At 40.0% G+C, this 13,770-nt stretch overlaps 2 protein-coding genes and 1 long non-coding RNA gene across 3 annotated transcripts in view; 2 read left to right on the top strand and 1 right to left on the bottom strand.

Moving 5' to 3' along the window:
* The first annotated feature begins 72 nt into the window (after window positions 1-72).
* LOC135498372 (integrator complex subunit 15-like) lies at window positions 73-4,043 on the top strand. The gene is made up of 7 exons (XM_064788631.1): window positions 73-148; window positions 1,155-1,434; window positions 1,605-1,826; window positions 2,215-2,383; window positions 2,693-3,151; window positions 3,342-3,381; window positions 3,712-4,043. The coding sequence occupies exons 2-7, from the start codon at window positions 1,249-1,251 to the stop codon at window positions 3,734-3,736; spliced, it is 1,101 nt and encodes a 366-aa protein (XP_064644701.1). The 5' UTR covers window positions 73-148; window positions 1,155-1,248; the 3' UTR covers window positions 3,737-4,043.
* A 306-nt stretch (window positions 4,044-4,349) lies between these two features.
* On the top strand, window positions 4,350-5,635 carry LOC135498366 (uncharacterized). The gene is made up of 3 exons (XR_010449042.1): window positions 4,350-4,546; window positions 5,081-5,375; window positions 5,606-5,635. It is a non-coding gene; the product is annotated as an uncharacterized LOC135498366 (long non-coding RNA).
* Window positions 5,636-7,939: 2,304 nt separating this feature from the next.
* LOC135486377 (uncharacterized) overlaps window positions 7,940-13,770 on the bottom strand; it is a 35,935-nt gene continuing 30,104 nt past the window's right edge. The window contains exon 4 of the mRNA XM_064769135.1: window positions 7,940-13,531. Coding sequence (XP_064625205.1) covers window positions 11,892-13,531 — 1,640 coding nt within the window. The 3' untranslated portion in view covers window positions 7,940-11,891. The remainder of the gene's footprint in view (window positions 13,532-13,770) is intronic.

Here is a 13,770-nt window from a genome sequence, read left to right as displayed (position 1 = left end):
TGGTGATGATCATTAGACGATAGAGGGGCTTTATGGCGTTCTAGCACTTCGGCCTTATTCTGTCATCCGGGAATTTCCATGATGGCAGCGCCCATGAAATAATAAAAACTTCTCGGTTTTTCTTCATTTCTCAGCTTGTAAAGCCAGGGTAATTGCTATTTTGCCTGAACTATAGATAATTTACATAAATAGGCTTATTAAGTTATCTCAAAGATAAATAAATCAACTTGGAAAGCCTTACATGGGTGAATGCTTGTGGCAGTTCTCTTGTTAACTTTGCCGTGTACAAAATGTACAGAGGGCTCTGTACATTGAATTTATATGGGGTGTCCCATAATTTTTTGCACCATATTGGTCATACACGGCCGTTAGCTAGGTAATTTTTACTTGTGGAGAAATCCCTCGGTCTTGTTACTATGAATAGCCTGCCGACCACCGCGCCAACGGCGGGTTGAGTAACCAAAGTGGCTTGGTATATAATAAGGAATACGACCAGGAGACCCGGGCTCGCGATTTTCAAAGTTGGTCAAGCAAATCTCCTGCTACACCATCGACGAGCTGTGTAGTTGGTTCCACATTGTAGCATACACCACCAAGATGAGAAATTACCATATAATTTTCCCTTTTCATCATTCTGTTTACGTTTATAAAGCCTTGCTAGTTTCTATTCTTGGTTCATAAGAGTATCTCGATATGGGTTCTTCGTAACCATGTACGAATTCTTGGCATATGAACCGATCTTACCTGTTTTAAACTGATTTTCCGGCGAAATATCGAAGAAACTCGCACGGGATTTGGCGCATCAGCAAATTTCTCCGCCAGTTGACGAAGTACCCAAAAACTGATTACGCAGTAACCATTCCTGGCACATGACCTAATTATTATTCACTTCCGATTTGGGTCCCTCCCTTTTATTATCATAATCGACGCGTTCAAAGTTGGTCAAGGGAAATTACTTCATAAATCATGCAAATTACCACGAAGGCGTCATATTTGCAGATCAACCAATCAGATCGGAGATTCCACAGGAGTCATGTGATCAAATAAATTGTTAAGGCACATTGTTGTCTAACGGCCGTGCATAGCATGACTTTTTTGTGGGTGATGATCTTGATAATGATTGTACGGTACCAAAGTATTGATATTAATTTCAGGTTCGCTTGTCTCCTTCCCACTGGCACTGTTCTGTTGCCTGTTGGCAATTCCAGTTGATTAATATACCGATACGCCAGATATCAGATTCAGAAGATGGCATCTGAGTTCCTTAGAGGGTCGAAGTTCCCCGACTCCGTCAGGATAGCACTCAAAGATATAGAGAGGTGCGTACCTCGTGATGAAGGATCAGCCATACCGGGTCTTAACCACGCTGAAGGAAATGCTGAAAGGATAGCTGATGAATACATCTTCATGTACCGAGTAGGACGACCATTGCAGGTAAAGCCCTTCTATAGTCCACAAGTTCTCTAATTATCAGATGATTTCTAAGATATCCACGGTCATTTTGTACTGTCAAATTCCCTCAGATTTATGACTATTTAGCTCTAGTCTAAATCTCTCTCAGCCACTTGTTTATTTTTAATTTAAGTGTTTTTGTGTTGTTCCAGAGATTTTCGGCCATTCAAGAACTACAACTCCAAGAAATAATGATCGATTTCTTTGGCAATGACAACTACGCTGGAAAAATTAAGACCCAGGCCTTCCTCCTGCTTTTCTCCTGCAAAGGTTCTGCTACCCATTACAAGGTGGAGCTGCTTTGTAAACTGGTTTCCATGGCAATAGCGCTGAAAACCAAGCCAATTCTTGATTACGCTGGAGCTTGGATGAGAGTAGGTATCATGAATAAATCTATTATTCTTTATTGTGCTTTGGTTCACCCTTAGCTTTTGAGACAGAAGTACGTATTTTGAAAAAAAATAAGGACGCTAGAGGTTTTCGTTTTATTCTATGTGGTCAAAACTAAAAGAGTAGGGAAATGGTGGATTTTCAGATAGTTTGCATTTTTGAATCGGAAAACTAATTTTGTTGAATATTTCTTACCCATGTTTGTACCCTGATGGGCTTGCTAAAAATAAAAGGACTTTCCCTAGATAGCAAATATTTAGAAAATTGCATATTTTATGTCCGAAATTTGGATTTGATGTATAAATTAGTCACATGAAGGCTATCAAATCTTAGATACTGACACTCAAACTTTTGTCTTGTCTTGACTTTCAGGAGCAGCATTACTCCAGCCCTGGTTGCATGAAGCTCGCCCAGCATGTCATTCATGACTACTGCCTCCTTGTTCCTGGTGCAACCTCAAGCCTACAAGAACTGCCCAAAATATCAACCCCATTCACTTGTAACATCATCACTGCCTTTACACATGTTTACAGATTGCAAGGTAAATATTTGGTAAAACTTCAGGCTCCTGACATGCCTTAGCGAGACAGCAAAACCATCTCAGAGAGCCATAGCTGGACTTAGACTGAATTTCTTTTTGTGGACTGTCGGTTGGACTTATTATGCATTCCAGAGGAATAGAAAGTACACTCTTAGTCATGATGAAGTTAATGAATTGAAAGACAAATGTCGACTTACGTCTCTGGCAGTCAATATTTATGACTTTTCAAAATGGAGACTGCTATGGCCGTCAATCAAAGAGTAAACCTTTTAGCCAAATTTAAACCTCCCAAGTCATTTCCTATTCCAGGTTTGAAACCTCCAGCCAGCCTTCCAAATGGCTTACTAGAAGTGATCACAGAATGGGTGTCAATAGACAATAGTCTCTTACTGTACTCTGCATTAAATGCCTATGGATCAAACATAGAGACACCTCTACCCGGCCTCATCTCGTGGTGCATTTACGCTCCGATTCAGTTGCTTCAAAAACAACCCAAAATTGAGGTAGAGGAACTACGACGGATCAATCAATTGTATTCAAAACTATTCCTTGGACTTCTAAATTCCTTATTATCCACAAAGACATTATTCAATCCACCTAAAGAACTTTTACCACGTGCTATTGTGAAGGACATTGTTGATACAATTGTGACGTCTGCTAAGTTGCTACCGGATGCTGGTGAACATGACTGCCTCCAGGTGGTGCTGGAGAGGCTTGGACAAGTGCTACAGGTTGCCATGGTAACGAAAACAATATTTACAGACAAAGGTGAGACACATTTACTTCACATCTGACTTTGTCATGGTCCATGTTTGGCGGTTTACAGTAATAAAAAATGAAGCAGCAGAAATCTTTTTTGGTTGACGAAACAGTTCAAACGTGTCATGTGTTTGCCTTTTTAGGATGCAGAAAACAAACAAATTTAGCTGTGACTAGGTTTCTTTATTTATACTTCCAGCTACTCTGAAGCAGATTTGTTCAAGCCTTCCACAAAACAGGTGAGATGCTGAAATAGGGGCAAATAGAGTCCGCTTGGAGGTGCATTGAGTCACCTGGTTTTACACCAGAAAACAAAGAATGGGATGAAACGACGAATGCCAAAGCAATCAAGTCCTGTGAGATCCCTTCATTGTTGTGCTTGCGTTGTGACATCATTTTGCTGGCTCTGTTAGTCTTAGCTTGTCCTGCGTGACGTTGTGTGACGTCTTTATTTCAGCGGATGGGGTTTTTATCACAGAGTTCAGGCATCGAGCTTGTGAACATAAAAACAGAGGGAAGAAACTGATAGAAGACTATACCTTTAACATTGCCTTTACTCTGTATTTCAGACTTCTGCAAATTGTTTTGAACTGAAACCCTGCCAAATTCTGAAGAATCCGAGTGGCATCTGCATCGACTTCAAAATAGAGACTGGTGTGATCTTCTTGTCTTTTGTGACAGAATTGCTTCTGAAAACTTCAATGGAATGCCTACCTAACATAAACAATCTTTGCTTGTGTCTGCATTGTTAAAAAAATATGAGTGCTGGGCGTTTCAGTTGAACAGATTTTTCACAGTTGTTCACTGGAGTGTAAAATAAAAGTGAAACACGCCCTGCTGTCCTTTTTCTGTATATTTGTAGCTGGTGATTTACACATAAAAAACCAATAAAATATTTTTACAGCGATATTGTGTTTGTGTTTCATGATGTCCATCTTGGCTTTTGAAATCTCTCCTCATGCCATCTTGTGCATGATGACTATGAAAAAGATGATTTATTTGGAAATCATTCAAGCAGCAATCATTGACGAGCAAGAGCAACGGCTTGTCATTGATCATTCAATTCAATTATGACCAAAATGCAGCATGTCACATGTATACATATAGGCCTACAATACATTCAGTGATGCCTGCATTTCATTTCAATAAACTTGACCCAGTGAGTTGAAAACTGAGATGGCCCATTTCCAGACAGATTACACTCCTGAGACTATTGTAATTGTCACATGAGATAATTTACATGTGATAAGGAAGTAGACTGGATTGAAAAGTCTTGCTTAAAGCTTGGATCCGTTACATCACACATACAGCCATAAACGGGAAAGGAAAACTTACTGGATAGGATATTACTTTCATTATTTTGACTCCAGACATCAACAGGACTAAAGTTCGCACAATACATAGGTAATTATTGTGTTACTATACAGGTGTGTTTGAAAGATATAAGTGTTCGAGTAAATCGGCCTGAGATACAGGTTTATGATACTCCTACCTTGTATACAAAAATGAAATATCGAGAGGCGGAGTATATTGAAAAAAACTGGTGCCAGGATGGAATAAATAATAATGTCCTTTAAATTCCTTATCTCAAATTTGCCCAAAATACACCCAAGCATGCTTTAGTATTTATATGATAGTTTGTATGCCATACAAGCCTTCAGGGTCTAAGGCTAATCACCACTTTGATATATAACCTTTGAGTAGATTTAAATCCTGAAAGTGCAGTGTGTGGGCACCTGTGCCTTGAAACTCCCAGACTATCACCAATCCAATCAAATAGCAAACGGAAGCACTGGCTATTAAGTTTGTGCATTATTTGCGTGCTATGCATTAAAGATCATATGAGAAGATATGACCATGCATTCCATTGCCCATGAGAGGACGCATTCTGTGACAGACCAGGGTAATGATATTTTGAAAGTGACAATTCCTCTTCAGAGGCAAGGATGGCGTATCAACAATACCCAAACGCTCCGCCACAGCCAGGACCTGGGGCTCCTCCCCCACAGCCAGGATATGGCCCACACCCGGGCTGGGCAGTCCCAGCAAATGGCAATCAACAATACGGTGTCCCTCCACCCTACCAGCAACAGCCACAGGGATACTACCCAGAGCCGTCTTATATGCAGGGACATCACCATCACAAGAAGCATCATAGACATGGGTCGTCGTCGTCCTCGGATAGCGACTGTAATCATCCTCATCGTCATCATCATCATCAAAATACAACAGTGTGAGTATAGGGCAACAAGCCTTTATCGTCATTTTATCTATATGCGTTGGCCCTGTTTTACGTGTATGAGCACCTCCATTAGAAACGTCAAGGGGCAGTCCAAGGATTCTCCATTAAGGACAGAATTGGTCAGTCCAGTGAATCTCCATGAAGGCCAGAATTGATCAGTCCCAGGGGTGTCCTTATAGAGAGGTTCTACTGTGCCTTTATCTTTGTTGTTTCTGTTATAGGTATGTTGTGGACGAACAACGTCGGAGAGATGAAGAGGACGCACAGGACTGTGCTTTAATGACAGTGTGTGCGGCCATCCTCTGCTGTTGCTGCATGGCTGCCGCAAGTAATTAATGGACTAGTGGATGTTGATAATAAAATCTCAGATTGTAATTTTGAAAACCTGATATCTGCAGATAAATTGTATCGACAGGAAATTACCAACAGAATGTCTGGGATTTCATGTGATTTCATGAATTTGGAATCTGAGTAAACATTCCATGAAATCAAGATTATTTTAACTGTGAACTGGACACTGACAACAACTTTCTCTGTGATTTCCAGAACACAGAAAATGAGATAAATTTCATCAACTTAGAACTTGTTGTACCCATGCTTGTTTTACACGAGATTTTGTGCACTGGTGCAGAATTTGTATTATGAGAAGAAGTGCTACGGTATTTAATTGGAGCAACAGCGATATTCAAGTTAGTGGGGAGGCAGGAAAAAATATTCATCGAACTGATATATGACATTTGAGAAATGTACATCTTGTTACAACAAATGTACATAGGATTTTGTCATATGATCGGGAGAAACTTTAAAAATGATGAGTCAAGTCCGGGAATCCTAGGATGCGACTTTGTCTCTCATCGACAAATGTTAGTGTCTGTAAAACCTTTCTTTTTCCTCCTGACACATCCTGCAGGACGGAATGAAGGGAGAACGAGAGAGACTAGAATGTTAACATTCTGTCAGAATGACATTTAGAATATTTTTAGTTCTGGCAACTATTATCATAGGAAAATAATGTTATCAGTTATTTGATAGATAGCAGCACTGTGGTGTTGATTCAAAGCTGTCAAAGGATCACGATTATTCAAATGACTGTTCCATTTCAACTTGTGAGTTCAATAAATACATATCAAATATATAAAGCTCTGTGTATCTTATTTGTGTAGTAGGTTGCAGGAGATGAACAATAAGTTGGATGGTGAAATTTAATTTGGATGAAAATGACATGCCTTAAAAAAATATACCTTAAGAGAATCGGTAGAATTTAAGACTGGATACAAATGAGCAGAATTTCAAAAGAAATCGAACCTACCAACTGTGGCCCGGTACAACCAACAGACATGAAGCGGGGGTTGGGAAGAGTGCCTGTACGAGACAGATCGTCTGATTCATATATAATAAAGTTATACAACTTTAGTACCAGTTTCACAAGAAGTTGGATAAGGAGTTAAAAAAATAACTGAATTGAATTGAAGACGTGGGTAGGCCACAGAGTTGATAAAGAAGATGTAATATATTACATCTTATGTAATCATTGGGCCTAAGTTTAGGTTTAAGCAAAAACTACTGTGCGTCTCAAAAACACTGATCGAAGATTTATCACCGTCCTTGAAGTCACTGCTGAAATCAAAAAGAGGCTCAACATATTTTCCACTACAGTGGGACCTCTCTTATTGGACACCTCTCTATTAAGGATACTTTCCAGATAGAGGACATTTGTTTTGTCCCTAAATTGGTTGTTTTTGTTCAGTTTGACCTCTCTAATCAGGACACCTCTCTAGTAAGGACAGCACTTGTCAGTCCCGAGAGTGTCCTTGATAGAGAGGTTCTACTGTACACATATTGATAGCATGTAACCAAGGCATTTTAAAGTGTAAACGAAAACTCAGCTGTACTGATAAAGACATGTACCAATCAACATGATCAATACATGATATAGATTTGCACACTGGTACATTGCCTTCTGCTGGCTGTTATCAATGATAACATTGTCTGTAGTTAGATGAGGCGACATTTAGGAGCAAGTTCGAAGCTTGAAGATGAATTAGACTTGTATCGATTTGAAAACGAGTCTAGACGCCGGCAGGGAGCTCACTTCCATCATCCAGTCAGTATCTCCTGATCATTGAACAAAAATGGGAGTTGATAGGTCGGTCTGCAACGAATGGATTATTCCCTGGAGTCCGTGATAGACCCAATTGTCACAGTCCTATGAAGCCAAGACTAGCAGATTCACTCAGTGGAAATCTGTTGCCGGTTAAGGGAAAGGGAAAGATTTCTCTAAATTAGGGTTTGGATTTTGGTTTTGCTTCCTTTCACATCATAAGGAAGTTTCCATACTGAAGGTCTCCGTAGCCATGGCCTATATGTGCGTTGCCTGGAAGCTGAGCAATGTCAATACATTGAGGGTCAAGATGGGAAGTTTCATGATGCCAACATGTTACTCTTGTTACTCTCTTGAATGACAGAGGGAGAATTGAGAGACTTATTAAGAGACATCCAGTAATTTTGAGTCACCAGATCTTAACAGTCTGGAGCAAATAAACAACAAGATTCCATTTCTAGTAAGATTGATTTGATCTTTATTTACTAAAATACTGATGTGCTCATGGAGCAATCCACAACAGGACCAAATATCAATGAAACGGACAGCTTCTTTTTCACAGATTTTGTCGTACGGGCAATGAGGAAGTGGACTTTGGATAATTCCTGTAGGTAGGTGGCACAGTGCGTCAAGTACCTTTTAAAGGCCTGGCTGAACTTTATAACGAGGTGTCCAATGTCAACAGTTGATTCGTTAATGTCACATGGGCCAGCTAGCAGAACCACCAAATGACATCACAACACTAGCACAACAATAGATTTTGCGTGAAAACTTACTGCCCTACCAGCCATGGAAAGGTACGTGACTCACTGCGCCTCCTACTTTGCCACTGAAATGAAAAGGTGTCAGGGAGGAGATGACTCTGGATCGAGAACGCCCATATTCAGTCTCCAGTTCTCAGACAAAAGTGGCATCGTGAGAATCAGGAAAAAAACTGCATGAAAATTTAGCGGTTGACAGAAGTGATCTTTATAACATGGAGGAGACGTTGTGTTAAGTTTTATTGACATTTGGCCACTGTGATAACAGAATGCGTACAGTTTTACCATACCATACATTAGACATCGATAACACTACACACAAGCAGAGGAATGTAGGCAATATAAATTACATACTCTAATAAAAATCTCTTTGTATATACACAAGTTGGTGAGAAAAAAACTATAAAAACAAACAAATTTTTATAAGAAAAGTTTGAAATGCTGATTGGAGCACTTCAGGGCAGTATTGTTTTTAATCATTTAAGTGATTTAAAATATCAAGTTCAATATTTCAATTGGGAGTGTGTGAAATCAGGGTTTTGGAGTTCAATTCAACAGTTACAAAATATATATCGCTTAGAATTTGACTTTTTTGGAAATCTTAGCTGAAGAGAAGTCATTGCTTACACCGAAATGATTGAGGCTTTTGAAACACAATGACATAAAATTTGACTTCATTGAATTGTGACTTGAGTGGAAGCTGGCGAAGACAATGTTTATGCCCCGAGACATTACGAGATAACTATCATCGAGAGCATTTTGGTCCTGATGATGTCTAGCGGCAATAAATAGTACATTATTTCTTCTTTTTGCGAGGATCGTATTATGAGTTGCCAATGGCTGATGGGAGAACGTCATTTTTCTCTAGGTAATTATGGGGAGGCGGGTGATTGTGCTCCGACTCAGCCTAAGCATGACGGATTCAACTGCACATTTAGCCATACATTAAACAAACTATGTATAGGCAGATATGTTCAACTTAAAAGAATTGGACTCCAAAATCTGATTCAACCATTAATGTACACATCTCCAATACATTTTTCTACAGAGCCTGTGCATATAACACAGCAACAATTCTCAAGTTAGGTGGATTGGACTTAGTACTATGGAATGCTTCTAGGTTGGCGGTAATTTGATATTTCTAAGGTCGGTATGGAATCATGGGATAGCCTCAAGGACGTGGGGAGATGATGATGAGTATTTGTGTCGCCCTTTAGCAAAAGCTAATAACGAGTCAAATGAATGCGGAAAAAGTTAAAGAAAAATTCATTTTCATTTCATAGGGAGAAGAGAGATTACGATAGACTTGTAATGTGGCGGCTGCCGTTATATGTTCAGTTTGCAAAACCTATTCACACAAGGTTGGCAAAACTGACAACTGATCATTTGTGATAACTGGTAGAAAGAAAAGAGTAAAATTCACCAACCCGTGTGAACTAACTTCAACTGACAATGTAAAATCTCAAATTCCACAATTTCTTTTTAATTTTGTACAAAATGAACAAACTTTGCAAATGAGCACTCAAAGAAACAGTGAATTCAGTAGGATTTACTGCAGTGGTAGAATAAATAAACACAGTTGAGAAAGTACCCTTGGTGACTACCCGTCATCTATGCTTTCTGCTACAGAAAAGAAAATTTCTTCAAATTTGTCCTAATATCTTACAGGGTGTCTCAACAAGTACTGCAATCTATCTCCAGTGACAGCACAGCTAGTTTTCAGTCGAGATTCTAAATACTTGTGTACGTCACAACAGACCATTGTACATAAAGTTGGAAAGTTTTGGGAAAAATGGTATTTTGGGACAACCTGTAGAAGTCAGCGCAGATTACCGAGAAAGGAGTGTGTTAAAATTGACTGCTTTTGTGAATGCACATTTGTGAGATCTTGTCTCCAAGCCTTGCAGATCCTCCAGAGTATCCGATAATCGAGTATTTACAGAATCTAAATCACAAACAGATCACTTGTACATAAATATATCATTGACAGGTATAATACAAATATTACTTCATTCAACCCAAGGTTTGCTGAAAATATCTCCACACATTTGTTTTTAATCGCAATATTCCTTGGGGTAGATCCAGGGAGCAATCCGAATAATTTTGTAAAACAATTTTTTTTAAATTCGTTTTTATGCTTCCAGATTGGGGGCAGTTCAGTTGACGCATGAACCTAGCAACATGATTTCCATTTTATTGAAAACGTATTTAAAGTGTATGGTGTGTCCCCTCCTCTGGCCATTACTGGCTCATGATTTATGAAATGCAGCTTCATTCCCAGCAAACCAAGGGCAAAATTGAGTCAACTAATTACAACAGGCTACCACAGAAGCTGGCTAGCCTATGGTCATTGATTCATCTCTAAAGTAGTTCTATGTAGCTTCTCCTTCCTGGGAGCGCCAACATATCCACGAATTTCAATCGACTGATTTATAGACAAACTCGCCTGATTCTTAAACAGTGCCTCGTCAGACATTGTCAAAATACACCACACCATAAATTGCTCACACTGTATTGGCCCTTCAACATGCCTAACTTTCAGTGGATAATTCTATTATTATTGTTTTTTAATGTATTTTGCCGAAACTTAGCAAAGATCGTCAAAAAATCTTCGTATTGAATATGAAACCAACATTAATATGAGAATGATAATGAAATTACCTAGTCAATAGAGTATCTAGATGCAAAGGAATTTCAATTTGGGATGTACACGAAAATGGTTTCAAAATCTTAATTGGAATGTAAAAAACATTTCTGGAATAAAACCAACAAATGCAAATATGTGTAGACAGTTACTATGTAAAATATAGCTACCCACTAACTGGTGACTGGTGTGTCAAAAATGACCAGTGATATTATAAAATACGACACAAGGTATGGGTATTGCTACGTCTTTGTGACATGGATTGCTAGTGAAGTCATCATCGATAAAAAGAGTTCAAATATGGCTAGTTTTGTACAATGAAACCTTCGAGTCAAAATTTGGAGAACAGCTTTACTTGTCCTCTGTAGGGCTTTCTAATTTTCCCAACCGGGGCTCTACCCCATGTCTCCTGATAAGACAGTTTTTGGGACTGAAACAGAATGTTTTAGACACGATGGCCATGTCATGTGCTGGGTGGCTAAAATCGGTTTGGGAAGTCAAAAACCAAAAAGCAATTACGGAAAACCGGAACTGGTGCTCCCAGTTCAACTTGGTGCCCAAACGAGCAGCTTATAGTAGTTTGAAACCCCTAGGTTCCATTGTACATTTCTGGCCGACAAGTCCCCAGTCCTCCCTGCTTGGGACATGTCCCAACAGCACCGTAATGGGATTCTGGAGCGATTAGTACAGTGAGATCAGGGCACAAGTCAACCATCTATGGCACTAAGATCTAACATACAAACATTGCATTTCATGATGTCAACGACTATTGCTTCTGAAACGTTGCGCAAAGGTGCAATTTTTATCAAACAGCAATTGGAATTGCTTGTTCGCACAGCACTTTAGAACGGGCTTTGCTTGTGTCTAATGTATTCTAAAACTACTTGCACAACTAATCGAAAGGGTTTGCTCCCTTGAAGCTGAACCCATCCTCATTTGGATGCAGAATAAAAAATGTCGTTTAATGTGATAACCAACCTCTTTCTCTATTCTCTAAAAGGTTAAACAAATCCCACAACTTTATAATCGCCAATAAAGCCAAGTCTCTGAGCATCTGAACTCAACGTTTCCATCTGAGCCTGTGTTAAAGAGTTGTAGGACAATCGTAAATTGACCGATTCGTCATCTAAATTAGTCTCATAGTATGGAACATGGCCGCATGACGCACGTTTATCAAGATGGCCATGGGGCGCGTTATCAACGCGAGGAGTCTGCGCATGTATCCAGCACGTGTGGCCGCTGATAATCGTATTGTTGTTGTTGTTGTTATGGATATGTCCGTGCTGTTGGGCGTCGATGTAATGCTGATGAGCATGATGCGGACACAGAAGATGTTTGGAGTTACGGTAACATGAGTGTTCCTGCATATCACATTCAGGCAGATTGTCTCGATTTTCAACATCTTCTTTTGTACAAGGGCGTTTCTCGACTAAATGGACGTGCGTACACTGCATTGAGTTCCCATGATCCTCTTTGACGACTTCTATCACAGTACCGTAAGAAGGATAACGTTCGCTACTGGTCAACAGCTTATCACATTTCAGACTACTTGGTGTGTCCGTTAAACGCTCATGACTCGAGTTCACGCTAACATTATCTGAGATTCGTTCTAATTCACAGCTACGATTTTTTACAAGTTCAGTGTATTTCTTCCGATGGTTATCTGACCCTTGTAGATGTTTATCTGAAGATCTGTCAGTGTTTTTGGCATCAGAGATGTCAGTATTACGCGCTGAATTTATTCCACTATCGCTCATAATACGCCCCTCATGTCCTACACACTTTCCATCACAGGAGCAATTCATGTGAGGTTTCTCGCGATCTGATTGGTTATCTTTATCCGATCCCAGCACCATTGGTTTTCCCACCTCATGGCCACAACTTTCCTCTAAAACTACCGCGCTAGACATCGGCGGACAAGACCGTCGTTTATAATATTTCGCCCTATCTGTTGATGATGGTCCACGCGACTGTTTCTTCCCAATACAATTCACCCCACTGTCCTTCGAAAGGGCATATAGAGTATTCTTAGCAGGCAATCGCCCTTTGTACTCGATTGAAATGTCGCTTCCGTAGAGAGAATATGGCGGTGGAAGTGGCGACCCCTGGTGATGTACGTCTGCCTGCACTTGAATCTGACTGCTAACATTTTGATAATGATGCCCAGAATGTTTGTCCGAATGATGACGCTTCTTACGGCGATTCGACCGACGTTTATCTTTTGGTAAACTACTATACGTCTCGGCGCTACGATGCGAGTCGGTTCGAGCGGGTGACACAACATGTTTTTCAGGCGTATTAGTCAATCTATTTGGCGTATCATGAACCCTAACATGTGAATTTCGTTTCATCGTCTGCCCATTCATTGGAATGTGTTCAGGAGGTGCGCCAGGGTCCATATATGGCGGCCGACAGTCTATTAAGCCATATTCTTTTGGAGGCTGTTGGAAACCGTGCCACGTTTGCGATTTTGAAATCTCCTGTGCCATGTTGCGTTGTTGCTGTTGTTGGTTGTCGTACCATTGCCACTCTGGAGGAGGGAACTGGCCAGAGAAAGTGGAGTATTCAGGCTGATCTTGAGTAACCTCGCGCTTCTTCTTGTTTTTGCCGAAAATGCGAGAAAGGAGGGACAGTTTTTCTCCTGAAAGAAAAACAAAGAAATGTTTTAATTTGAGGTCACTTAGGCCAAAAACTCTAAGGGAGGATTTCAAAATAGGTTGAAGCCTTAAGAGACCGAGATTTTAGTCTCTCCTCGAACCCCTCCCCCTCTCAAGAGATGAATCTTCTTCATCGTTTTAGATAGGCCTTAACCTATTTTGAGATTCTCTCTATAAACTGGCAACTAACCGGGGAACAGTTCAGCATCAGAAGTTGCTATCA

This window comes from Lineus longissimus, chromosome 1 (assembly GCF_910592395.1).
Source record: "Lineus longissimus chromosome 1, tnLinLong1.2, whole genome shotgun sequence".
NCBI classification, from domain to species: domain Eukaryota; kingdom Metazoa; phylum Nemertea; class Pilidiophora; order Heteronemertea; family Lineidae; genus Lineus; species Lineus longissimus.
This window is presented reverse-complemented; position numbering and strand designations above follow the sequence as displayed.